This window comes from Eleutherodactylus coqui, chromosome 5 (assembly GCF_035609145.1).
Source record: "Eleutherodactylus coqui strain aEleCoq1 chromosome 5, aEleCoq1.hap1, whole genome shotgun sequence".
In the NCBI taxonomy this organism is placed as follows: Eukaryota; Metazoa; Chordata; class Amphibia; order Anura; family Eleutherodactylidae; genus Eleutherodactylus; species Eleutherodactylus coqui.
Window position 1 is genome coordinate 67,516,813 of NC_089841.1, and position 27,394 is coordinate 67,544,206.

The following is a 27,394-nucleotide window of genomic DNA, read 5'->3' on the forward strand; positions in this document are numbered from 1 at the left end:
TCATCTGAGCAATCACAAGAATGCAGGTTCAAGTCTCCTAAAAGAATGTAAAAGATGGTGAAAAAATAAGCAGATGTAAAAAGACCACCTTTTTTGTGCTCTCTTCCCTTTTTAAAAAAATAAATAAAGTAAATTGAAAAAGCCATACATCTGGTATCATCACCGCATCTGTAGCGACCCATGCAATAAATTGAAATTTTTTTATTCTGCATGGCAAACACAATTAAAAAATACTAAATTGTAAATCATACCAACCTGCAATAAACAAAAGTAATTTGTACCATATGGTGAATGTCATAATTTTTTTAAAATAAATTTACAGTGACAGATTTCATGTGTTTTTTCTCCCTGCCCTCCAAAAATTTTTTTTTAAAACTTATACAATACACTATATGTGCACCAAAACGTTACAAATAAAAACTAGAGCTCACCATGCAACAAACAGACCTCATCTGGAATACTGGGTCCAGTTCTGGGCACCCCAGTTTAAAAAAAAAAGACAGACAAACTGGAGCAAGTTCAGAGAAGAGTTACCAAGATGGTGAGCGGTCTGCAAATCATATCCTATGAGGAACGGTTAAAGGATCTGGGAATGCTTAGCTTGCAAAAAAGAAGGCTGAGAGGAGACTTAATAGCTGTCTACAAATATCCGCAGGGCTGTCACACTGCAGGGGATCAGCCCTATTCTCATTTGTACAAGGAAAGGCTAGAAGCAATGGGATGAAACTGAAAGGGAGGAGACACAAATTAGATATTAGAAAAAAACTTTGACAGTGAGGGGGATCAATGAGTGGAACAGGTTACCACAGGAGGTGGTGAGTTCTCCTTCAATGGGAGTCTTCAAACAAAGGCTGGACAAATATCTGTCTGGGATGATTTGGTGAATCCTGCACTGAGCAGGGGGTTGGACCCGATGACCCTGGAGGTCCCTTCCAACTCTACCATTCTGTGAAACAAGCACTTACAGCTATGTTGACAGAAAAGTAAAAAGTTACAGCTTTTTGAAACGTGGAGATGAAAATCCCAAAAGATTGTCACGTCCTTAGTTCTAAAATAGGGCGTTTCATTAAGAGGTTAAACGCAAAACAGGAGATTGCACAACCTGTGATCATCTCACCTGCCGAGTTTACGTTTCCCAGCATCTTTGATCTGGATCTGAATGACAGCATGCGAGCGAGAAGAGTCAGAATTCACCCCTGTAGCCCCAGTGCTGCGCTCTCTGCTGCCCCTCACGATCATCTGAGGTACAAAACGGAATGGAGGAGTTACTGGTCACAGCTCAAGATAGTATACTAAGTTATTATGAACCTGGCTGCTCTAGAAATCACTCAAACATTATAATAGACAGTACTTTATGTCAACAATAAAGCAGAGGTATCGATGTTTCGGAGAGGTGCTGGTTAAGAGTGCCTCCGACCAACAGGTAGATTTCTTTCACCAATTTCCTTAATACAATGTAAAGTACACAAAGAAGTAAACATTATATATATGTAATACAACATTGCATATTTTACAAATGTATACATGGAACGTTCTAGACTCCGTGTTAGGGCGGCTTCACACAAGCGCAATTCGCTGTGTGCTGCCTGTATCAGGCGGTCGCATACCTATTACTATTGCATACTTGCTGCATGCCGTCAATCTTGGACATGCTGTGATCGTTACAGCATGTAGTATGTGTGAGCAGTGACATGGGAGCCTATGGTAGGTTGGTACATCGTATTATGCATGCGAAACCCACGCACATAATATGCTGTCACCACACATTTGTGTGAAGGAGCCCCAATATAAAATCTTGGGTCCTGCTGGAAACATCATATTCGAGCCACTCAAGAAATCAGCAGCCAGTCTTTTCCCTTTTTCTAAGATCAACGAGCAGATACACCAGATCCACTACTTACCTCTAGCAGGAAATCCACACTACTAACTTGTACTTCTCGCAGCCCCACGACCTGTACAACGTGTTTACCATCTTCTCTAGCGTAGAGTCTGAGGGAAGACAAGGCAAAGGGTCATGAAAATGATTACAGAGACAGAGATATAGTAAATCCACTGGGGGCCTGCACTAATAGTACGCCGATACTCGGATTGCACAAATCTTGGGTGATCAATCCCAGTTACAAAAATCTACCTTATGCCAAACAACGGTGCGCAATTTATCTCCTCACCGTGAAAGCTGCCTGGTAATCAGTTGCTACAGTTGGTCAGTTGCAAAGGCTTACCTAGTTTGATATTAAATAGCATCCATTGTGGTGCCAAGTCCCCGACGAGCAGAGGTAGTTTTGCTAGCATTTCCCTATTCTGGTTAAAGGTGCTTTAACCCCTTAGTGATGGCCCCATAGTGTTATAGTGCAGATGCAGGACATGTACAAGGGAGATCGTGGGGCGACTGCCCTTCATACATCCCAGGTGCCACCTGTTTTTTTACAGGTACATTACCGCATTACAGAAGACAGCAGCCTCTCTCGGGGACGAACTAACCTCTTCCTTCCATTCAGCAAGTCATACAGCTGTCCACAGTAGATCTCATAAAAACTGATCCAAACAGAATGGTCTTTTTTCTGCTGATTACTCTCCAGTTGCTGGAAGATGTCTTTCGCAGCTAAGGCATACAGTCCAGGATTTTTCGGGATGCCGATCATGGTGTATGTTTTACCCGCTCCTGTCTGACCGTAAGCAAAACACGTGGCGTTTCCCCTGAAAAAAGGATTAATCAATGTTAATATGGTCAAACGACGCAACAGGGGCGACAAGGAGCATTTGGGAAAAATGTCTATAGAACCTTGTGAAGGGTTAGAGGTACAAATCCCAAGTACATTGGTTGGTTAGGCTACCCAGGCGCAGTCTGGTTACCGACTAAGTTATCCTGCCTTGCAAAATGCTGGAATTGAATGGAAGTTGGCTAAAATGGAGAACGAAGCTTTGCAGCTTTAGTCTGTTTTACGAACTGCAGTCTATGGAGCCGTTCAACCATTGAGACAAAGCCATATACAGGGTTCTGAATGTAGTATGAACGTGGCCTTAGACTTAGGCCTCATGCACACAGCAGGTCTGGATTCCGCCTGCAGGATTCAGCCCTGATCACGGCGGGTGACCCTGCGTACCTGTGTGCAGGCGGCGTCCGCGCGGACTTCTCTTCTTCCGGCTTCTCTGTACTTCGGATGGTCCGCACGGCTCGTCGTTGGACATGCGCAGTACTGATTTTGTTTTATTTATTTATTTCTTTTTTAACTCCTGCTTTTCCCATGGAATCTGTAGCCTGTTCACAATGTCAACTGCAGATGCGCAGCGGGTCGTACAGCTTCCATTGACTTCAATGGAAGCAGTCCCTTGTTTCTGCTTGTGTGCATGAAGAATCTTTTTTGCATTGCATGCTGTAGGTGGTATTTGCTGCAGAATCCGGAAGTAAACACCCACTCTGGATTCCGCAGCAAGAATCCGCCCGTGGGCATTAGGCCTTAAAGGGGTTATTAAGGAAGGGGAAAAATTTGCACAGTCCAACGGTGCGAGAACATCCACTTACAGTCCACTTCCAATACCAGGTCACATAGTATGGCCCTTCCTTTGTCGGTGATTGGCTGTTCAGTCGGCCCCCTTCTCTATAATGGTGGATGCAGAGAGAAAGAGACTGGCTTAGTTATTGAAATGAACCAAACAGCCAGCCCCATGTGATGATGTAACTAGAAAAAGAAGGGCCATTCCACATCACTTGGGGTTTCATAACCAGCCATAAGTTCCAACACCGTTGGAATATTATTTCCTCTCCCTGGACAACCTAATTAAAGTGCACCTACTGTTTACTTTTCTAAGGGGTATGGGGTGCACCCACAGGATATACCATAAATGTCAGATAAATGTGGGTCCCACCTTTAGGACACACACACGTATGTGGAGAATGGGGGTCCAGGTGGGTCAGACATTCATTGTATAACCCGTGAATATACTATAAAGTTCAGAATTCTCCTTTAATCTAAGCAAGGACATTATTCTGCTTTGCATAATGTATCTTTATAAGGGTTAGAGCTCTGCTTTTTTTTGCTGCAGAGCACTGAATTCCGATTCCTTTTACACAGCCATAGAGTTACCATTGTATCCAGTCTTGACAACCCTATGACCGCATGGACTCTCACACGCGTATTTGTGCTCCGTATTGCGTGCATAATTTTTTTATACGATCATAAAGCTTATTAATTTGCATTCGAGTATTCAGAACTGCGTTTTTCACAAAATAAAACAGTAAAATCTAAATACATAAATAAAGACGCAGAATGTCTTATTTTGATCCATATTATGGACCGAAATTTCGCAATGTAGTCAATGGGATCATGTAAATATGCAATGTACAGGATACATGGGGATTCACCGCATATTTTTATGTAAGAAGCCAAGAGAAATCTATGAGGTATTCTTATACGTTTTTGTGCATGTAAAAACTGCAGTTAATAGCCCTGAAAATAAGACATACCCTGAAAATAAGATATCATGATTTTCCAGAATTTTTGAGGATGCAAAATGATTTTTCAGGCTTTTTGAGGATGCTTGAAATATAAGCCCTACTCCAAAATTAAGCCCTGCTAACAGTTAATTAAAAAAGTCAATTTAAATAGTGTCCAGGCAGCTATACATGTAAAAAAGTTAAGCCTTTTTGAACAAAAATTAATATAAGACACTGTCTTATTTTCGGGGGGATGTGTGCAAAAGAGAACATAAGAAGGACCAAATACATTTCATGTGTAAAAACCCTGCATATTTCTCAGACAGAAACTGCATATGCCCATGTGAATGACCCCCTACAGCCTGGACTCCTGATTGACTGATCATCTGCTACAATGCGTTCTGGTCCTTTTGCACAGGCTGGGGTTCTCAGCTTGATGTAAAGAGCAGTGTTCGACAAGCATGTTGGTTGGCACTCATTTCTTTTACGCGGCCTGAGAATTGTCTCAAAGGGACTAATGATCGCTACTACAACCATTTGTCCCCATAGGCTGGCTGTACATCAATCCGTTCCCAGAGGACGTACCACTGATCAGCAAGCATTATTATGGTCGCTGAAAGGGAACAATACGTTGAGGAATCACTGGTTTGTTGGCCAATTGTTAGACCCTTTACGCGGCCTAATTGTAGGGCGAATTAGGGTTTAAAGGAACAGTGCAGCCTGATAACTTAGTGCAGGTAAAATCTATCAGGACAGAAGAGGGTTTGTTCTAGAATATACAGTATTTACCTTACAGAGGACTGACACATTGTAGCAATCTTTTATCTGTGAGAAGTTATAGCAAATAAGTATCTGATTAGAGGTGGTCCGACAGCTGAGATCCCAACCAATCACAAGAGCAGGGGTCCCGAGTGTCTTTGAATGCGTGACTGGTCACACCAGTGCACTACTACTCCACATTCACTTCTATGGGGCCGCTGGAGGCAGCCGAGTACAAGTGCTCAATGTATGGAGGGGTAAGGTGTGACCATCACTCTAGTCATTTGAGGACACCCAAAACCCACGTTCTCATGATAGATAATGGTTCCAGACGTCCACCAAATCAGACACATAATCCCCCAAACTGGTAAGTACCTTTTGTGGGACAACGCCTTTAAGGATTTTCAGACAGCACCTCAAAACGAATAAGCATTAGTAAATCTAGATTAAAAATGGATGAAATGGAAGAATGCCTCCTACCCGTTAAACACATGCTGGATAAGCGGGTGAGCCGTCTTCATGAATACATCCTGATTGGTTAACGTCTCACTAAATACTTCATCAAAATAAAATACGTGCTGAAAAAAAATAAACATGAAGTCGATGAAAATTTTATATATAAAGCAAATCATGAACGAGTCAGAAAGGCGAAAATGCGCCATCCGGCTGTGCTCACTACAGGGCGCAGTAGGCACAAGCCGCAGCTTACTGGGAAATCCCTACAGCACAATAGTACATGGATACCAAAGCTGTTGCAGCTGCAGGGAGTAATAGTCAGTGGAGAGCCATCAGTGGTGCACGGCCCTGCGGGGAGCTAGTATGCGGCTAGTACTGTAAGGATGGTGCTATTATACTGCGGGCTCTAGTATGAGGATGGACCTGAGGAGATTACAGTGAAGGGTATGGCTCGTGACATGATATGCCAAGTGCAACATGTGAACCAACAAGTCTCTCCTTTTCATCTTAAATTTAGAGAGTGGAAGGGTGAAAGTCTTTAACCTTTCTGATTTGAATATTCCTTTACGACCAACTGTAAGATACTGGATATATAAGACTCCATGTTGATTCTAGTGGATCAGTATGAGAGCATTTTGTACAACAAGAGCTTAAAGGGCCATTCCACAACACATTTTTGATCCCTGCACTCCTCACCCGATTGTCACACACTTCACATCCTCTATGTACACTGCAATCACTTCCATGCAGTGCAGTCTCTTGTTTGATACTTATAAGACACCACATTGGTTTTGACATTTCTCCCTACTTGCTCTTCTTCTGGCTATCAATCCCATGATGCATCAGTACAGCATCACATGACTAGCTAGAGTCAATCACCCTGTCCTCCCAACAGAAATGGTACTATCATTACCCACTAAATCAGTGTTTCCCAAACTCCAGCCCCCACAACCCCAAAAAGGTTATGTTTTCAGGATCTCCTATAGTAAGAACACCTGTGGCAATGTCTGAGGCACTGACAATAAGTACATCGCCTGTGCAATACTGAGGAAATCCTGAAAACATGACCTGTTGGGGGTCCCTGAGGACTGGAGTTTGGGAAACACTGCTCTAAATTCTCCTAGATAAGCTAGAACCCATAAGTACCCAAGTCAGGAGAATAAACTGTCATCTCCTTCATTATAACTGTAGGACAGGAGCTTCAAATCATCAGTACTAACTGCTCCCCCCGTGAAGAGCTAATGTGGCACAGTCCAAGCAATTTCATTATACAGGAAGTTCTGGTGATTGAGATAGTGACTAGTGAAGAGAATAGAGAGGCAAGTAATCCCCATGAGATCATAGAACCCAAAAGAAGAGGAGGAGTCCAGATATATTCAGATAGAAAGGAATAACTAACCAATACCAACTGAGGATTATTTATATAGCAAATGACTTTTTCAGCAGAGTGGCCTGTTAATGTCTGCAGGGACTAGAAAATACATAGTGGAGAAATCCTGACTCTGATCCACAGCCTGATACTACGGCACACGGATTTCATCCTCCAACACTGATGATATCACTGAAAATGGAGAGGCCCACTACTGGGCAGGATGATTAATGCAGTTGGGAGGTGACAGCTGACTGCCCCCAGCCTGTCCCATTAACTCCTATCAGATGTAGTTACCATTAGACGGCTCTAATAATGAGGTCCACAGCAGAACATTTTTATTCATTCTTATCTGGAGAAATTTGGAGTCTAAGGAGATTAATAACTGAATTTCAATGAAGTGTCCATCCACTCAGTGTGTAGCTACCTGGCAGAAATATAGCAGAACTGCTTACAAGGTTATCACCAGAATCAGTCCTGCTGGATGCTAGTAGGAGGGATTGGATTGCACCATTATTCTGATATGACAGGTCTGGGGTATTCCCAACTGAGACTTTCATGGCATAGCCGCAGGTTATGCCAGGATAGTCGGCTAGGTGTAGGTCCCAACTATCGGACCCGCACCCCTCTCTGCTTCTGGCCTTCACTGCCCCCGATCCGGCTGAATGCCGTGGCCAGGGGTTATGGAAACAGCACAACGGACTGTCTAATGCGTTTCCGAAACTCTGATAGATATGAATGGGAGTTCCCGCAACAGTGTAGCACAGCAAGCTACGTTGTTTCTGTAATTTGGAATCTGCGGAAAGAACATTGCTTACTATGCTACACCGTTTCCATTACTCCCATTCACTTCTGTGGAACCGCATAACAATACCCGCTCAGCTGTTTACATAATCTTTGACCAGTGCATTCAGCTAGGCCAGCGGCTGTGGGGTCCACAACAAGAGATAGGTTTGACCCGCATCTATCAGACTTTCGCAGCATATCCTGTGCATATGCCATTAAAGTTTCAGATGGGTATACCCCTTAGAGTTATCACATCTGCTGCCTGACCCGATGTTCACAGAACTGATATTACAGCGACACTCCACTGTGGAATGACTGCTCACACAACGGTAATTGCAGTCATCAGGCTGGCGCTATATCACTACCTGCAGGATATACTCCTTCAGATTAACGGCTTCTTTCCTCTCATAGACCGCTATGGTCTCCTTGTCTTCCACGGTCACCACACTCACTTCCCCACGTCTCTCTTCCCTCAAGCTCAGAGGACGTTTGCGGACACACACGCGGATTTTATCGCTGTCGGTCCAGGGTCCGTCCTTGTCTGTGCAGCTGGGCCTGTTCAATATAAAAGAAAAAGGGGTAATTAAAGAAGTTTTTGTAGAATAAGCATTGATGGCAAACTGATCGAGCCCCCTGAGCGGGGAAGGCGCAGCACGTTTAGCATTTTCCTTGTAGCGATGCCACTCTATACTCTGCAGTATGCTGGAGGGGTGCTGCGTCCAGAAGATAAAAGTGGTGGCCCCATCATTGGGGGATTTCAGTGGTTGAACCCAGTGGTAAATTTATTATGTGTTTTGGCTCAGTCACTTCAGCGGTGTTTTACGTACTGCTGTTCCATCAGAGGAGCAGCAAAACGAAAAAAAAAAAAAAACAAAAAAAAAACAGTTCAGTCTTCCTTCCCATTGATGTCAATGGGATCTTCCAAGCCTCAGTTATGCTCAGTACGGTTGCGCTCCGTCTGCTTTCGGTTTTGAAAAGGAAAACCAGCGCAGACTGTGGGGCTTCCTAACATAAAAAGCGGAACGTGAGCTGAAGGCACGCACTTTTGTTTTTTTTACATTAAAGTCAATGGGTGATGAAACGGAACAGAAAGGTTTCGGTTTGGTTCCATTTTTGTTTTTTTTGTATAACGGATCAGTTTATAAATGAGCGGAAGACAGGCCATAGACGACAAAGCGGATGTAAACACAATGAAAAAGAAACAAGTAGATAAAAAAAAAAACGTTCTTTTTTGACAGATCTAAATACTGGATCCGTTAAAAAAACTGGAAACTATGGTTTTAATTTAGTTCTGTTTTCATTCCATTTTACCATCCTTATAAACAACCGGATCCATTAAAAAATAAAAAAAAAAGGTGAGCAAATCACTCATGAATGGGCCCTTATAGACGCGCTTTACCATTACCTCAGCAGTTTTCCATAGCGGCAGATATTTACTAATCTTATCTAAAGGTATGATCAGGCGATAGAATTCACCGTGTGAATTCCGCTTCTAGAATCCGCATGAAAATCTGTAACTTTTTGCCCCGCTTTTTACCGTGGATGCATGCGCAGATTTAGTCCTGTCAATGAAGACTCACAAAAAAAAGCATTATCTCAGACATTAGCATAGCAGAGGTGTAAACTGCGCCAAATGTATTAAAGATGCGCCATAAAACATTGCATACATCGCTGCGAGCCAAGAGGTGGCATGAGAAGAAGTCCAACATGCCTAGCGGGTTGTGCCAGAGACATTGTATAGTTGGAATTGCTACATCATAACCTATATGGAATCCAGGTATAGAAATGTATGAACTGTAGAGGAGGTCAGATGCGAAAGTTTCAGCGCCCCTTTTTTCAGTTTAGTTTGTAAAAATAAATTAACAGAACCTCTGAAAGAAAAACAACTAATTTTAACCCTTTCTGTTAATAGGGGGGTGCTGCTAAACGTTAGCCAGCAGGATGCGCAACTTTTGCACGTGACGACATTTATAAGCTTTTTTCCCTACAAGGATAAATTCAAAACATATAGAGTCATTTTACATTTTATAAAGGGTGCACAAACTTTTGCATAAAGCTCATAGGACAAGCGCTCTTCATTACCGTACGCATGTCTGTGGCACTCCGTAGTTGTACCCGGATACGTGCACCACTCTGTGTACGATGGGGCCCTCGCTGTCTCTGGAGCCCGCTGGTGTTCCCAACAGCACTTTCAGGCAGGACCCTTCAGCAGATGAGTTGGAGGTATCTTCTTTCTTCATGGTGAGGATTTTCTGGTCAGCAGGAGGCGCTGTTTCACATAATTCAGTAAGATGTTTCAAGGGCTGAGAAGAGGGAAGCACATTTCTGTCTGTGTCAAAGGAGATGTCAAATTGCAACTGTCTTCGGGTGGCCGATCTGTTATTTGGGGGCTGGAGGTAGACGCAGCCGGGCTGCAGGGGAGGGGTCCTGCTGTCATTGGAGTCCTCAGCTGCCACGCTCTGAATGATTTCGATCAGCTGGAAGAGGCGTTTGCGGTCTTCCATGCTGTGAACGCCCAGCTTGGAATAATCCCTCATGGTCACCTTTGCCAGCTCCTCAACCTTCTGGAGTCCAAGGGCTACAAAGTGAGGGTAGTACTGCTCCAGGTCAGCCTCGCAGAGGCACTCGAGGAGGCAGGAGGCCATGGTCAGGAGCCAGGCCACTGCTCTGCATGGAAGAAAAGAAACAAAGGGACTTTTACTGTTTATAAATAGAACATATAGGTTGGGTGACGTTCAGATGTATGTCCCACATCCAGGGGCCAATCACAGAACACCGAGCCACCCGGAGGTGACCTGCTGCTCACAAAACCAAATTGCCATGTACAGAGCTGGTAACAAAGAACTGGGTGAACCAGACAATATATGCATATTATGGAAAGTAGTCTAGTTACGTAACTCTGCAACTACATTACATAATTTGTACTGATCCCGACAGCCCGCATTACACTCCAGAGCTGCATTCACAATGCTGCAGGTTATTTTTTGAAACAATAAGCATCTTGATAAAAAAAAACACTCCTTAGCTGAGCTTCTATAAAGCAGGGGCCAATATTTATTCTCTACATCAGATTACTGTACAGTGTAAAGAGCACAAATGTATGTACACAGTGACTCCACTAGCAGAATAGTGAGTGCAGCTCTGGAGTATAATACAGGATGTAACTCAGGATCAGTACAGGATAAGTAATGTATGTACACAGTGACTCCACCAGCAGAATAGTGAGTGCAGCTCTGGAGTATAATACAGGATGTAACTCAGGATCAGTACAGGATAAGTAATGTATGTACACAGTGACTCCACCAGCAAAATAATGAGTGTACCTCTGGAGTATAATACAGGATGTAACTGAGGGACAGTACAGGATAAGTAATGTATCTATATAGTGATGGTACTGGTGCATCTTGTCTCCACTGGAACTATAGGTGGAAACAAGGGTTTGTACTGGTGGACTTAGGGAATGCCCCAAGTTCCTGACTGGCTGCCGCTCTCCCATCAGGTCCCCTCCAAGCTAATGTCCGTGTGCACGCAGCTCCCTTCTTCCCTGGCAGCTCCGCCACGGTCAGTGTCCCCGGCGGGGGGGGGGGGGGGGGAAGCATTTTCGCTCATGTACAGTGTGCGAGTGTCACGGGTGCTCGCTCCTGTGCGAGATTGTTGGTGCTGGCTCCACCGCCAATGAGGCTCAGATGTTGTGGTCCCTTCCCCAACGCTACTGGCGCTGCAACAAACAGTGCTGTCACCCTCCAATACTACCAGTCCAAGATGCATCCGCAGCACCCGGCTACAGGTGGTGCTACTGCAGCTTTTGGGTCACTGTGTCCCGCTGTGGCCGCTGCTCGGCCGGCTAGTGAAGTCGCCTTCGTAAGTTGTGCCACAGGTACTCCTTTAACCCTACCCCTAACACTAACCCTAAGCCAGCGCAAACCACAGCCACAGCTACTCCTTTAACCACAACAGTAACCCAAACCCTCCTGGCATGGCAGACCTTAGCCCCCCTCCCACCCCGCTACTGCTGTCAACATAACCCTACCCCAAAGCCTAACCATAAAGCCAGGCAATCAGGAGCTTAGCAGCGTAAACAGGGCGGATACAGTCCATCACTAGGTCTTCACCCATACTTCTGGGTGACCAATACAAGATGAGCAATGTAATGTATTTACACAGTGATTCTACAGTTGAAGCCATGTGGACTACAAACCTATTACATTAGGCCGGTCTCACATGAACCGATTCCACAATCCCCATCCACATTACAATGCGTATGAACGTGGACTCGTATGCATGTTGCCAGGAGAACAGATACAAATGGCATGAAGAAAGCAGAAATTTTTGGGCAGAGAATGCCGGACAGAGTCTGGGGAGCATCACACCCATCCAGACTGCTGTCTGCAACTTCTACTTTTTCTTCTGGGCTCCTCCTTCACAAGAATAAGTGTTTTGTGTTTTTTAAGTGGTTTATACTACTTACAAAAAAGTAGTACAAAGCAGCCAAGCCCAGAGAGCAGTATCCTGTTCTGAGGGCTCTTAGAATATCTCACCACGAGGGCATGTTGCCTGAGTGATAGAAGGGTGTTTCTATGGGGTTGGGCTACTTTCTGAGGTCATTCCCTGCTCGCGGTCATTCTTCCACACGGACGATACGCTGTTCTTAGCCGTACATCCGTGTGAAAAACCATACGCAGTTCACTTCAGCGATTATACGCAGGTCTTCTGCTGCGGATATCTGTTCACAGAATCCGACCTGTTAGTTTGAGTCCGCCTGTGGGTTCCAAGCCTTACAAGTAAGAGATGGAAGCCCAAGCTACTAATGTACAGCCCGGGTGTATTCTTACACTCCAGCAGAGCTCTGTGCCCGGCAGCTGTCAGGCATCCACGCCCTGGCATCATCAATATTAATACCGCAATTCATCTCTGGGGAAGGAGAGAACTGAGGAAATAGGCAACTTTGTCTTGGGTTACTGTGCAAGAGCAGCTTCAAGATGAGAGTGTGAGGACATACAGTGACATAGAGCACAGTCTCACAGCAGCACAGAGCGTTTCAGCTGTGGGGAGAGTAGATGAGGAGAGTCCCAGATAGCATGCATCTTACACACGTCAAACCCTAGTCAAACCCTCGTTCCCTGACTTGTCCATGAAGTGAAACAGATCGGTGCCAGGAGATGAAGGGAACACCCACTGGCACACAAGTGTTAACAAGGGCGCTGATGAAAGTGTCCTAGCGCTGCCCAATCCTACAAGCAGCCTGGGACACGCAGCTGGCACGGACGTGGGCATCCTGGCAGTTATGTGAGCTCCTTCTACCAGCGCACACAACTATTTCAGCGCTCCTATAATAACCTGCTAAGCTGCGCAGATCACAGCTGACACAGGGACAGCTGCCTGCCGACAGCAACTGGACCAGCCCTGCCCACACCGCCAGGGGGAGGACGGCCGGCACGAGTGGGCTCAAGTATGTCAACTATCAAGTATCAGAACCCACAGTGTGCAGTCAGGCAGTAGCGGGGGGACTCAACTATTCCAGCCTGCCATCTACAATTTGCACTATATACTGTGCCAGTCCACCCACATAATGGCATGTAATTAGGGAAAGCACAAGATAAGCCGGGTGCTGGGCGCGGAAGACTGCAGCAAAGCCTAGAAGCAATGGAGTTTTTAATTGCAAGGTGTAAATAAGGGTTTTCTTCATTTGACCAAGTAATAGTACAACTCATTTTTTCCATACACTGGCACATTGGGTTCTCCCAATAGATGGATGTGGTATAGGTAAAACCTGCACCCATCAGGTATTTACGGCATAACCTATAGATATGGGAAGGCGACCCTCCGGGCCTGGAGGAACAGCTTCTCCGACTACCTGATGGACTCTGTGTATGGTGTGTATCAATAGTCTACGACTCTGCATGCTGATCTGACCGGCCAGCACTGGTTAATGAAACAGGTGTAGTGTTTTAGGCCGGCTTTACATGGGTATCCGCGCAATTGCAAGGCTGAACGAGACTTTTCTGCGCACGTAGACATATTTTACTATTATATTTTACTGTATTTTTTGTGCCAGCAAACATGTTCATTTGCGCGTGGTAAACAAAGGCGCACCGATTGAAGTGACCATTTAGTCTTGACGAGTTGCAAATGTGTTTTGTTTTTTTTTTTAAGCGTAATAATGCAGTATTTCACACACGGACTTGTGTATTGCACGTTCATTTGCGCACCCCCAATTGACTTTTATGGGACCTTTGGTATGTAAATACGCAGGAAAATAAAACTTTTTTTTTTTTGCGTGCGACTGAAATGCACGTGCGGAAATGTGAATTAACCCATTGACATTAAAGGGGTTGTCCCGCGCCGAAACGGGTTTTTTTTTAATTCAATAGGCCCCCCGTTCGGCGCGAGACAAACCCAATGCATGTGTTAAAAAAAAACAAACACGTTTTGTACTTACCCGAATCCCCGCGCTGCGGCGACTTCTTCCTTACCTTAGTAAGATGGCCGCCGTGATCTTCACCCACGATGCACCGTGGGTCTTCTCCCATGGTGCACGGTGGGCTCTGTGCGGTCCATTGCCGATTCCAGCCTCCCGATTGGCTGGAATCGGCACACGTGACGGGGCGGAGCCACGAGGACCAGCTCTTCGGCACGAGCGGCCCCATTCACCAGGGAGAAGACCGGACTGCGCAAGCGCGTCTAATCGGGCGATTAGACGCTGAAATTAGACGGCACCATGGAGACGGGGACGCTAGCAACGGAACAGGTAAGTGAGTAACTTCTGTATGGCTCATATTTAATGCACAATGTACATTACAAAGTGTATTAATATGGCCATACAGAAGTGCTGAACCCCACTTGCTTTCGTGGGACAACCCCTTTAAGTTCGTCGTTCATAGACAGACAACGGCTTATTAAAATGGGCCAATTGTGGTTTGATTTTTATGCCTGTAGAAACTGAGCGATGAACGAAAAATCGTTCATTCACTGCCGGCATTTACACTGAACGATTACCATTCAGCTTCTCATGATCCAGCGAGAATCAGAATGATGGTCAGCCCTTAGATTAATGTGCATCAGGCAGTCAGAGAAGTGGTGCGGCCATCTTTGTCTGTCTAGGCCCGGCAGGTGGCTTTAAGAGCTGCGGCTCGTTCCCGTCGGTGCTCCCCTCCACCTGCTATACAGGGACTGTCAATAACAGAGCCTCATTCACTTATATGGACCCAGTTTGTTGTTTCGTGCACAGCGGTGGACAGTGTCGCCATCGTGCACGGAAACGAAAGGACCTTCTGATCAGTGGAGCAATTCAGAATAAATGACAGAATTTCACTTTGAAGGGGCTGTCCAGCAAAAAGGGTCTGCATCATGACGGGAGACTTGTAGAGGGGCAAAGTGAACACGGAGAAGCTAGAGAGACCACTGGGAGTTTGGGTCTGTGCTGATGCCCTACATTGCAGAGCCTACTAACCCTGCTGGCACCACTCACCCTTCTAAATAGGTGCCCGTCACCTCCATATGTGGAACACTCCCAGATGTTCAGTGCCAGGCAGTAGGTGATGAGGTTATGTAACGCTGAAGGATAATGACAGGGAGGACGCTGTCTGCAAGGTGAGTAAGAAGCCAGCGATTCACCTACTGTACAGGTCCTGCTTATTACCACGCCGGCTTCATGCCAGTATTAGTAATATCCAGAGTCGCCTACACCGTCCAGCGCAGTGCCACCTCACGCCCAAGTAGAGTGACCCCAGTGCCACCTCACGCCCAAGTGCACTGCCCCCATTGCCACCTTCAGTCCAAGATCCGCCTTAATCCCCAGTACAGACTTAAAATCTAGAGTCAATTAAACCTTCAAGCACAGTGCCACCTCAACCCCCAAGCGCAGTGTTCCCAGTGTCTCCTAATGCCCCAAGTGCAGTGCCATCTCAGTACAAAGAACTGCCCTAATCCCCAGTGTAGCCTTAAAACCCAGTCACCTTAACCCTCCAGTGCAGTGCCACCTCACGTCCCAATTGCAATGTCCTCCAGTGCCACCCCAAGCGCACTGTTCCTAGTGCCTCCTCATGCCCCAATGCCATCTCAGTACAAAAGAACTGCCTTAATCCCCAGTGTAGCCTTAAAACCCAGTCACCTTAACCCTCCAATGCAGTGCCCTCTAGTGCCACCCCAAGTGCAGTGCCCCCAGTGCCATCTCATGCCCCAAGTGCAGTGCCCCCAGTGCCATCTCAGCACAGAGAACAGCCTTAAATCCTTGCGCAGCCTTAAAACCCAGTTACCCTAACCCTCCAATGCAGCTCCACATCACACCCCAAGTGCAGTGCCCTCCAAGAAACGCCTTAATTCCCAGTGCAGTCTTATAACCCAGAGACACCTGAACCCTCCATTGCCACGTCAACCCCCAAGTGCAGTGCCACCTTAATCCCCAAGTGCAGTGGACCCAGTGCCACCTCAACCCCCACGATCCGCCTTAATCCCCACTGCAGATTTAAAATTCAGAGTCAATTAAGCCTTCAAACGCAGTGCCACCTCATGCCTCCAGTACCACCTCAACCTCCAAGCGCAGTGCCCAAAGTGCCTCCTCATGCTCCAAATGCAATGCCCCCAGTGCCACCTCAGCAAAGAACTGCCTTAATCCCCAGTGCAGCCTTAAAACCCAGAGTCACCTTCACCTTGCAGTGCCACCTCACGCCCCAAGTGCAGTGCCCTCCAGTGCCACCCCAACCTTCAAGTGCAGTGCTCCTAAAGCCACCTCAACCCCAAGAACCACCTTAATCCCCAGTGCAGTCTTAAAACCCAGAGTCACCTGAACCTTCTAGTGCCTCCTCATACACCAGGTGCAGTGCCCCAGTGCCACCTCAAACTCCAAGAACCACCTTAATTCCCAGTGCAGTCTTGAAGCCCAGGGTCAATTTAACCCTCCAGTGCCATCTCAACCCCAAGCGAAGTGCCTCATCAAGCCACAAGCGTTACCTCAACCCCCAAGTGCAGCGCCCCCAGTGCCATCTCAACACTAAGAACTGCCTAAGTCCCCAGTCACCTTAACCCTCCAGTGCGATGCCACCTCACAATGACCCCAGTGTCACCCCAACCTTCAAGTGCAGCACTCCTAAAGCAACCTCAATCCCAAGAACCGCCTTAATCCCCAGTGCAACCTTAAAACCCAGATACATCTCACCACCCAAGCGCAGCACCCCCCCCAGTACCACGGCACCCCCCAAGCGCAGCACCCCCCCAGTACCACCTCACCCCCCAAGCGCAGCACCCCCCCCAGTACCACGGCACCCCCCAAGCGCAGCACCCCCCCAGTACCACGGCACCCCCCAAGCGCAGCACCCCCCCAGTACCACCTCACCCCCCAAGCGCAGCACCCCCCCCAGTACCACCTCACCCCCCAAGCGCAGCACCCCCCCCAGTACCACCTCACCCCCCAAGCGCAGCACCCCCCCCAGTACCACCTCACCCCCCAAGCGCAGCACCCCCCCCCAGTACCACCTCACCCCCCCAAGCGCAGCACCCCCCCCAGTACCACCTCACCCCCCAAGCGCAGCACCCCCCCAGTACCACCTCACCCCCAAGCGCAGCACCCCCCCAGTACCACCTCACCCGCCAAGCGCAGCACCCCCCCAGTACCACCTCACCCCCCAAGCGCAGCACCCCCCCAGTACCACCTCACCCCCCAAGCGCAGCACCCCCCCAGTACCACCTCACCCCCCCCAGTACCACCCCAGTACCACCTCACCCCCCCCAGTACCACCTCACCCCCCCAAGCGCAGCACCCCCCCAGTACCACCTCACCCCCCCCAAGCGCAGCACCCCCCCAGTACCACCTCACCCCCCCCAAGCGCAGCACCCCCCCAGTACCACCTCACCCCCCCCAAGCGCAGCACCCCCCCAGTACCACCTCACCCCCCCCAAGCGCAGCACCCCCCCAGTACCACCTCACCCCCCCCAAGCGCAGCACCCCCCCCAGTACCACCTCACCCCCCCCAAGCGCAGCACCCCCCCAGTACCACCTCACCCCCCCCAAGCGCAGCACCCCCCCAGTACCACCTCACCCCCCCCAAGCGCAGCACCCCCCCAGTACCACCTCACCCCCCCCAAGCGCAGCACCCCCCCAGTACCACCTCACCCCCCCCAAGCGCAGCACCCCCCCAGTACCACCTCACCCCCCCCAAGCGCAGCACCCCCCCAGTACCACCTCACCCCCCCCAAGCGCAGCACCCCCCCAGTACCACCTCACCCCCCCCAAGCGCAGCACCCCCCCAGTACCACCTCACCCCCCCCAAGCGCAGCACCCCCCCAGTACCACCTCACCCCCCCCAAGCGCAGCACCCCCCCAGTACCACCTCACCCCCCCCAAGCGCAGCACCCCCCCAGTACCACCTCACCCCCCCCAAGCGCAGCACCCCCCCAGTACCACCTCACCCCCCCCAAGCGCAGCACCCCCCCAGTACCACCTCACCCCCCCCAAGCGCAGCACCCCCCCAGTACCACCTCACCCCCCCCAAGCGCAGCACCCCCCCAGTACCACCTCACCCCCCCCAAGCGCAGCACCCCCCCAGTACCACCTCACCCCCCCCAAGCGCAGCACCCCCCCAGTACCACCTCACCCCCCCCCCAAGCGCAGCACCCCCCCAGTACCACCTCACCCCCCCCCAAGCGCAGCACCCCCCCAGTACCACCTCACCCCCCAAGCGCAGCACCCCCCCAGTACCACCTCACCCCCCAAGCGCAGCACCCCCCCAGTACCACCTCACCCCCCAAGCGCAGCACCCCCCCAGTACCACCTCACCCCCCAAGCGCAGCACCCCCCCAGTACCACCTCACCCCCCAAGCGCAGCACCCCCCCAGTACCACCTCACCCCCCAAGCGCAGCACCCCCCCAGTACCACCTCACCCCCCAAGCGCAGCACCCCCCCAGTACCACCTCACCCCCCAAGCGCAGCACCCCCCCAGTACCACCTCACCCCCCCAGTACCACCTTACCCCCCCCAAGCGCAGCACCCCCCCAGTACCACCTCACCCCCCAAGCGCAGCACCCCCCCAGTACCACCTCACCCCCCAAGCGCAGCACCCCCCAGTACCACCTCACCCCCCCCAAGCGCAGCACCCCCCAGTACCACCTCACCCCCCCAAGCGCAGCACCCCCCAGTACCACCTCACCCCCCCAAGCGCAGCACCCCCCAGTACCACCTCACCCCCCCAAGCGCAGCACCCCCCAGTACCACCTCACCCCCCCAAGCGCAGCACCCCCCAGTACCACCTCACCCCCCCAAGCGCAGCACCCCCCAGTACCACCTCACCCCCCAAGCGTAGCACCCCCCAGTACCACCTCACCCCCCAAGCGCAGCACCCCCCAGTACCACCTCACCCCCCAAGCGCAGCACCCCCCAGTACCACCTTAATCCCCAGTGCAACCTTAAAACCCCGAGACGACTTAACCCTCCAGTGCCTCCTCAACCACCAAGTGCAGTTCTTAACCCCAAGAACCGCCCTAACCCCCGTGTGAAGCCTTAAAACCCAGCGCCACCTGAACCCCGACCGCCATCCATGCCGGAAACATGTGTTGTCCTTCTAGCTCCAAGCAGAGCCCCCATATTACATGATACAGCCCGAAGCCCACGGAGGGCCGCACTCAGTCAGCGGTAAGTACCTACCGTCAGCCCGGAGCCCACGGTGACACTTCGCTCTCTTTTCCCCGCTCTACCTCCAACGGTCAGGAGGAGCACCACTACAGCTGTTCCCGTCTCCATGACAACACCGCTCCAGGCTAGCCAATCCTAGCATCCTCGGGGCGGGACCTACTACTATACACACGTGACCTTGGCGAACTTCCGTGTACATTACTACCTGCGCGGACCGGACGCCGGTTATAAGCTCCCTGCTCACCACATCCCGGCCAAAAACCGTTAAAGCACACAACACGAACTGATTTCCGCGCGCCCACAAGCAAGATCGCCGTTGCATTACCAAGTCACATGATGCGGCTCTCCTACGCTTCCGTGTTCCGGCCGCGCATGCGCAGTACTGCCGGTTCTGGGTATGTATGGAAGTTGGGGCAATATATGATTTGCTTAGATGAATTTATATACCATCTAGTGTGACTTTCTCCACGAAAACGAATCCAGCTGCTGCAGAGCTCTTGTATCCACAGCTTGGAGAGAAACATCCTCTCTGAGCCCACGAGGACGATAATCTAACTCTCAGGATCTATTAGAATAGAGAAGTTTAACATCCCATGGTTGTAGTGCTCTTACTGTAAAGAATCCTTTTTCCTATATCCGTGTTGTAGCCCTTTCCCCAGACATTCCCTTAGGAATTGGATGTTACTATTTAGGCTACATGGCGATTTTGGCCGAGCGACCAAACCTGCCAGTGTAGCCCGCAATCTGGCAATCTCGCCGTTTTTAATACGGTTGCGCTATGACTCAGGTCCATGCCACAAATGGCAAAAGTAAGAAGCAGGTTGAGATCGTGGTCGCTGGCAGTCCAACCACTTGGACGACTATCAATCACAAGAACAAGAGGCTTGAGCCTCCCATAGGAATGCAATGGCAGTCATCTCTATAGAACTGCCGGACGTGGCAGGTAATCTGATCTCCCCCCATGCGGATACCTCTAGGGTACAGTCACATGTCGTGGATTTGCTGCAGATTTTGGTGAAATCTGCAGGTGATTTCACCCTTTCAATTTAATTCAGATTAAAAGGGTGAAATTTGCTGGTGAAAATCTGCAACAAATCCGCGACATGTGAACGCACCCTTAGGGCTATTTCACACGACCGTATATCGGCTCGGTTTTCACGCCAAGCCGATATACGATGTCCTTGTCTGCAGGGGGAGGAGGATGGAAGAGCCAGGAGAAGGAACTGAGCTCCTGCCCCCTCTCCGCTCCTCCACTATTTGCAAAAGATGGGGGCGGGGCTAAGTACCACCGCTTAGCTCCGCCCCTCCCATTGCAAATAGGGGCGGGGAAGGGACGGGAGCGCAGTTTCTGCTCCTGGCTCTTCCATCCTCCCCCCCTCCCCCAGCAGACAAGGACACCGTATATCGGCTCGGCGTGAAAACCGAGCCGATATACGGTCGTCTAAATAAGCCCTAATGCTGTGTTTCCACGGGACGCTTTCCCAGCTAAAATCTTGCGGTTTCGCCGCAGCGAAAAACTGTGATATTTCCGCGAAATAAGCGCAGCTTCAAAATCTGCGGCACTTAGCTGCTTGTTTTGGAGCGGCTTAGCCACATGCTTTTCCATTGCAGCTGGCTCTCTCATAGAGAGGAGCGGGGCCGCAACGGAAAAAAAAAGAAATGACATGCTGCATCCTGGGAATCCGCGTTGGCTTTGCCACAACTGATTGTCCGCCCCGTGTGGATGAGATTTTTGACAAATCTCGTCCAAATGGCTGGCTTTGTACGGCATTAGCGGCCGCAGGCAGATTAGTTGCAGCGAAATTCCGCAGGGAAATTCTGCAGCAGATCTGCCCTGTGTGAATCCAGCCTTAAGGATTTTGTCGCAGATTTGCAGTAGATTTCACCCCTTCAATTTATATTCAATTGGAAGGACGAAATCTGTTGCAAATCTACAACCTGTAAATAGACCCTAAAGGGGTTTTCCGAATTATTGATTTTATATACTTCCAGGCTCCCCGTGCCCAAAATTATATAAAATCAATATACTCCCGATGGCCATGGTATCCGACAGATGATGTCACCCACCAGAAGGCCTGGTGACATCCTGTAAACCCGTCACATGGGCTTCTAATGTATAGGCCCCGAGGCAGGTTTACAGGACATCGCTGAATACATCCCCGCCGGCCTCCTATTGGCTGAAGCAATAGTACATATTCCATGGGACCCCTGCAGCTCAAAGTAAACAGAGACCGGAGCAGCAGTTCGTTGCGACGGAGAGCAGCGTGCAGCGCGAGCTGAGTCTTTTGGTTTATTTTGTCTACATATAATGTGTCCCCCCCCCCCACTGCCACACCTCAGGGGTTCTAATAAAAAAACCTTTAGGCTGGGTTCACAGAGGGCGGATTTGCCACGGAAAGTCTGTTTGGAATTTCGCCGCGGCAAATCCGCCTGCGGCCGCTAATCCTGCGATTAGTCAGCCATGTGGATGAGATTTCTCAGAAATCTCGTCCAAACGGGACGGCTAATCCGTCGTGGCAAAGCTGGCGTTGCGGCGCGGATTCCCTGACCGCAGCATGTTCATTTTATTTATTTTTTCCGTTGCGGCCACGCTCTCCTCTATGGGATCACCGGCCAAACCGCAAGATTTCCACCAGGATTCCGGTGTGTGAGAACCCAGCCTAAAGCTTTAGATAAAGACTAGATAATCCCTTTAAAGGGATTGTCTACTTTTGATATATTGTTCACTGCATTTGAGATTATATTAAAGGGGCTGTCCAGAACTTTTACTATTGACGACCTATCCTCAAGATACATCATCACTAGTTGATCGGCGGGTGTCCACCGCTTTGGATCCCCACCGATCAGCTGGTTGTCAGCAGTGCAGACAGCACTGTCCGTATTGCAGCCTGGGATTGGTACTGCAGGCACAGCTTCCATTGAATTCAATGCAGTACCAAACCGCAACATTGAAAGTGTTGTCTGCTTCTAGCGCTGATCAGCAGGGATCCCGAGCTGCGGACCTCCACCAATCAGTGATAGATCATCAACAGTAAAAGTCACGGACAATCCCTTTAACTCTATAATGTGGAGGCTTTAGATCGATGACTTTATGTAACATTGATATTCCATGGAATTCCTGTGTTTGCAGAGACCATGGCAGTGAGAGCCTGCGGCCTGATCATCTTCAGAAAGATCCTAGTGGCCTCTGTTAGTGATATTGAGTTCCTTCTCCTTCAGACGTCTTATGGAATTCATCATTGGACCCCTCCAAAAGGTATGAGCGTTAACTTTAGAAAACTTGTGGCCAGAGCACAGATCGGTCTTCCTAAACTTTAGTGAGAGGAGGCCTCTTGTCTCTATCCCTTGTATGCCCAATTTAAAGGGGTTGCCCAGATTTTAACTATTAATAGGCCATCAATAGTAGATCAGTAGGGGTCCATCGTCTAGGACTCTCCCTCCTTTACCAGCTGTTTGCTGGGCTCGTGTGCTAGTCCATGGAGCTGGTCTGTGTTGTCAGCAGATAGCTCTGTTGTCTCTGTAGTGGTGCGGCTAAATATTGCAGGCCAAGTTCCCAATAAAGTGCATATGAGTTTTACCTGTAATACCAAGCCTGACCACTGCAGTGGGACTGGAGCTGTATGCTTCCGGCACAGGTCAGCTTTGTGGACAAGCCCACTATCCTGAGGATAGGTCATCAGTAATTAAAAGCTGGACAACTCTTTTTAAGGGCTCTGTCTAGTGACATTCCCCTATTGTCTGCCATCAGATAAAATAAGGGTCAGACATGTTGTGTTTTTACTTTCAAAATACTTTGTTGGCACCAAAATAAAGAGCACTGCAGTTTGGAGGGGAATAAGCATCAAAGTGATGACTATGGGCTGACTGTCATGCCCCTTGTTAATTGGTATTTTTTCTAAAAATCACCATTTAGGGATGTTTAATTAAGTTGAGAAGGAATACCCAGAGATATAATTTTTTTGAGCATTTTCTTAATTTTAAGGGTTTGTCTACTTTAGAAAATCTATTTTTGTAGACCAGATTAGTGAATTGTGAGCTAACATAGGGGGTCGGCACATGACGCGGCGGCGGTGGGCGGGGAAACGTCATGCGGGACCCAGAACGGCGGATCCGCTGGTAAGTATGGGGTCTCTGGGGGGCGCCGTGACGGGCTTCGCCGTGGAATATTCCGCGGCGTAGCCCGTCACGGCCGTGTTCAGCCGGCCTTATGGTTTTTGAAAAAGTGGAGATGAAAATCCCTCAAAAATCGTTGCATCCTTTGGGCAAAAATAGGCCATGTCCTTAGGCCTCATGTCCACGGGGAAAATCAGATCCGCTGCAGATTCTACATGTAGAATCTGCAGCGGGTCACTCCTGCCCCGCGGACATGAGCGCCGAAAATAAGAATTTAAAAGTATTTACCATCCGGCGCGGGCGGAGAAGATCAGCTGTTCCTCACGGCCGGATCTTCATTTTCGGCCGGCGGATGAATTCCTGACGCCGGCGGCACGTCGCCGGCACGTCGCCGACGTGCCGCGCGCATGCGCCGGGCACATCCGCCGAGCCGAAGCAAGGAAGATGTGGCCGTGAGGAACAGCTGACCTTCCCCGCCCGCGCCGGATGGTAAATACTTTAAATTCCTATTTTAGGTCTCCCGCGGATCCGGACGGCTTCCATAGGCTTCAATAGAAGCCCGCGGGAGCCGTCCCCGCGGGAGACCCGCACGAAAATGGAGCATGGTCCGGATTTTTCCATGCTCCATTTTTTTTAAAATCCCTTTTATTGACGATCCGCGGGTATTTATCTACCCGCGGGTGGTCAATGCATCCCTATGGGATGCGGATCCGCATGCGGGAGATCCGCTGCGGATCTTAAATCATATTTTGCCCGTGGACATGAGCCCTTAGGGGGTTAGAGACTTACTGCACTTTTTACAAGTGGCATCACAAATTGTGATTAATAAGGGTCCTGCTGCTGTTATGCTCAGTGATCACTAAAACGAGGGGGCTGTCGCGCACACCTGAGCACTGCGCCCCTTCGGTGTGTTCTTGGCAGCTGAAGATGAACAGAGGTTTATAGACATCTTTTATAGATCTCAATGTATCCGTCTACAGCTGCCGAGAGGAGCCATCAGGCAATGAAGACAGCCGAAGGGGCGCAGCACTCAGGTGATCGTTGCAGTCTCCTCCTTTCAGCAGCAGGACCCCTACTGATCAAAACTTTTGACATGTCAAAAGTTTGCAAAAACTGCAGTTACTCTTTGAATTGTGTACACTTATTGATGTGAGCGTCCTGTTTATGTAATGTTGTGGTCTTCATGATCTGTTCTCTGTGACATGTATTAAGCTCACGTCAATAAACTTTATTTATACAATGTCAAAGAAAACGATAAACAGGGTTGTCACAGGTCACCCCCTCCCCATCTCTCATCTAACAAACAGTTCAGAGTACATGACGGACCAGGAAGGGTGCAAAGATGCATAAAAAGAAGAACACAAACCAAGATTTTGCCTATTTTTACCTTAGGCCACGTTGACCCCGGAGAAGATGACATGACAACAGCGTTACGTGAGACCGAGGAGGAGGCCGGATTGCAGCCCAGCCAGTTCCATATTGTGGATGGATTCAGAAAGGAATTAAATTACAAGGTCAATGACAAGCCAAAGACGGTCATCTACTGGCTGGGGGAGCTGATAGATCGAAACGCGCAAGTGAAGCTCTCACATGAGCACCAGGATTACCGCTGGCTGCGGCTGAAGGAGGCATGTGCCTACTCCGGATACCAGGATATGCAGGATACACTGAACGAAGCCTATCAATTCCTACAGGGCCAAACAAAGCCTTGATGTTGTATTCATACTGTTATCATAAATGATTAGTCCAATGTGTGTCTCATATTTTTTAAAAGAATATAGTAATAAAAAGACGGAGAAGACGATGCCATATGGCGCTGTATTATTAGGGATCTTGTATGTAATTGCTCTACTGGTTATCGTAAAAGCTGCTTTATGTCTTCAAGAATGTCGTGCATTTGGGGGCTTTGAAATACTTTTTTTTTTTTAAGGGATATTCCCGTAATGGTAAGTGACGATCAATCGCTTCTCTGATCCTGGCCATAACAGCTGTCAGTCACAGTTAGGTACATGAATGGCGTGATGCCTTAACATAAAGCATTGCATGACGTAAAGATGTATGTACAGAATTTTGCACCAAGGGGTTTTATTAATTTTATCTATTTTACAAATTTGTACAGCACATACATATTCCGCAGTGTTGTACAGAGATTACATAGTAACATAGTATGTAAGGCCGATTGAAGACAATGTCCATCTAGTCCAGCCTGTCTATCCTACTGTGTTGATCCAGAGGAAGGCAAAAAACCCCAAGGCCAGAAGTCAATTAGCCCTTTTGGGGGAAAAATTCCTTCCCGACTCCCTAGTGGCAATCAGACTGTTCCCTGGATCAACCCCTAATAGTTCCTACCTGCCTGTAAACCAGGATTGACACTTAACCTAATATTTATATCCTGTAATATCCTTCTTCTCCAGAAAGACATCAAGTCCCCTTTTAAACTCCTCTATGAATTTTGCCATCACCACTTCCTCCGGTAGAGAGTTCCACAGTCTAACTGCTCTTACAGTAAAGAATCCCCTTCTATGTTGGTGATGAAACCTACTTTCCTCTAATCGTAGCGCATGTCCTCTTGTTACCGTCGTGGTCCTGGGTGTAAACAGATCTTGGGAGAGATCCTTGTATTGTCCCCTAGTATATTTATACGTAGTTATTTGGTCGCCCCTTAACCTTCTTTTTTCTAGAGTAAATAATCCCAATTTGGATAGCCTCTCTGGATATTCCAGTCCCGTCATTCCATGTATTAGTTTAGTTGCCCTTCTTTGAATCCCCTCAAGCACTGTGACATCTTTCCTGAGCACTGGTGTCCAGAACTGTACACAGTATTCCATGTGAGGCCTGACAAGTGCGTTATATAATGGAAGGATAATGTTCTCGTCCTTCGCCCCTATACCTCTTTTCATGCACCCCAAGACTTTATTTGCCTTTGCAGCAGCTGACTGGCATTGGTTACTCCAGTTTAGTCTATTATCCACTAATACCCCCAGATCCTTTTCCATATCACTTTTCCCTAGTGGTATTCCATTAAGTGTATATTGGTGACATCCATTTCTCCTGCCCATGTGCGTAGTCTTACATTTTTCAACATTGAACTTCATTTGCCATTTTTCTGCCCAAGCCCCCATCTTATCCAGGTCCGTTTGTAGCCGCACATTGTCCTCCGTTGCATTAATTATATTGTATAATTTTGTGTCATCTGCAAATATTGATATTTTGCTGTGCAGCCCCTCTATCAGGTCATTGATAAATATGTTGAACAGAGTGGGGCCTAATACTGAACCCTGTGGCACCCCGCTAGCGACTGTGGTCCAATCAGAGTATGAGCCATTTATTACCACCCTCTGCTTTCTATCATTGAGCCAATTTTTTACCCACTTACACACGTTTTCGCCCAGTCCGAGCTGCCTCATTTTGTATATTAGCCTATTATGTGGCACGGTGTCAAAGGCTTTAGAGAAGTCCAGATATACGAGATCAATAGATTCTCCCTGGTCCAGCTTAGAGCTTACTTCATCGTAGAAACTGATCAGATTTGTCTGACATGAGCGACCCTTCATGAATCCATGCTGGTGAGGAGTTATTCCCTTAATCTCCTTGAGGTACTCATCGATGGCGTCTCTCAGAATCCCCTCGAATATTTTCCTGTTACTGAAGTGAGACTTACTGGCCTGTAGTTACCAGGCTCACTTTTGCTCCCTTTTTTGTAAATTGGAACCATGTTGGCAATGCGCCAATCCAATGGTACTACACCGGTCTTGATAGTGTCTAGAAATATTAGGTATAGCGGCCTAGCTATCTCATCACTTAGTTCCCTTAGTATCCTTGGGTGTAATCCATCTGGGCCCGGCGATTTAT

The 27,394-nt window shown here is 48.7% G+C and overlaps 2 protein-coding genes across 2 annotated transcripts in view; one reads left to right on the top strand and one right to left on the bottom strand.

The window, feature by feature from the left end:
- KIF24 (kinesin family member 24) overlaps positions 1-19,671 on the bottom strand; it is a 42,309-nt gene extending 22,638 nt beyond the window's left edge. Inside the window, exons 1-7 of the mRNA XM_066602663.1 lie at positions 19,442-19,671; positions 9,888-10,472; positions 8,171-8,360; positions 5,675-5,772; positions 2,482-2,697; positions 1,902-1,989; positions 1,118-1,239 (exon numbers count right to left, since the gene is read on the bottom strand). Coding sequence (XP_066458760.1) covers positions 1,118-1,239; positions 1,902-1,989; positions 2,482-2,697; positions 5,675-5,772; positions 8,171-8,360; positions 9,888-10,450 — 1,277 coding nt within the window. The 5' untranslated portion in view covers positions 10,451-10,472; positions 19,442-19,671. The remainder of the gene's footprint in view (positions 1-1,117; positions 1,240-1,901; positions 1,990-2,481; positions 2,698-5,674; positions 5,773-8,170; positions 8,361-9,887; positions 10,473-19,441) is intronic.
- Positions 19,671-25,292, top strand: NUDT2 (nudix hydrolase 2). The gene is made up of 3 exons (XM_066602664.1): positions 19,671-19,824; positions 22,560-22,685; positions 24,935-25,292. Exons 2-3 carry the CDS (start codon positions 22,565-22,567, stop codon positions 25,252-25,254), a joined length of 441 nt encoding a protein of 146 aa, XP_066458761.1. The 5' UTR covers positions 19,671-19,824; positions 22,560-22,564; the 3' UTR covers positions 25,255-25,292.
- The last annotated feature ends 2,102 nt before the right edge of the window (positions 25,293-27,394 follow it).

What these genes read in the sequence shown, in the direction of transcription:
- NUDT2 (XM_066602664.1), top strand. Translation starts at nt 22,565, where the DNA reads ATGGCAGTGAGAGCCTGCGGCCTGATCATCTTCAGAAAGATCCTAGTG. An exon ending in TCATTGGACCCCTCCAAAAG is followed by an intron (nt 22,686 to 24,934) that starts GTATGAGCGTTA and finishes TTTTTACCTTAG; the next exon opens with GCCACGTTGACCCCGGAGAA.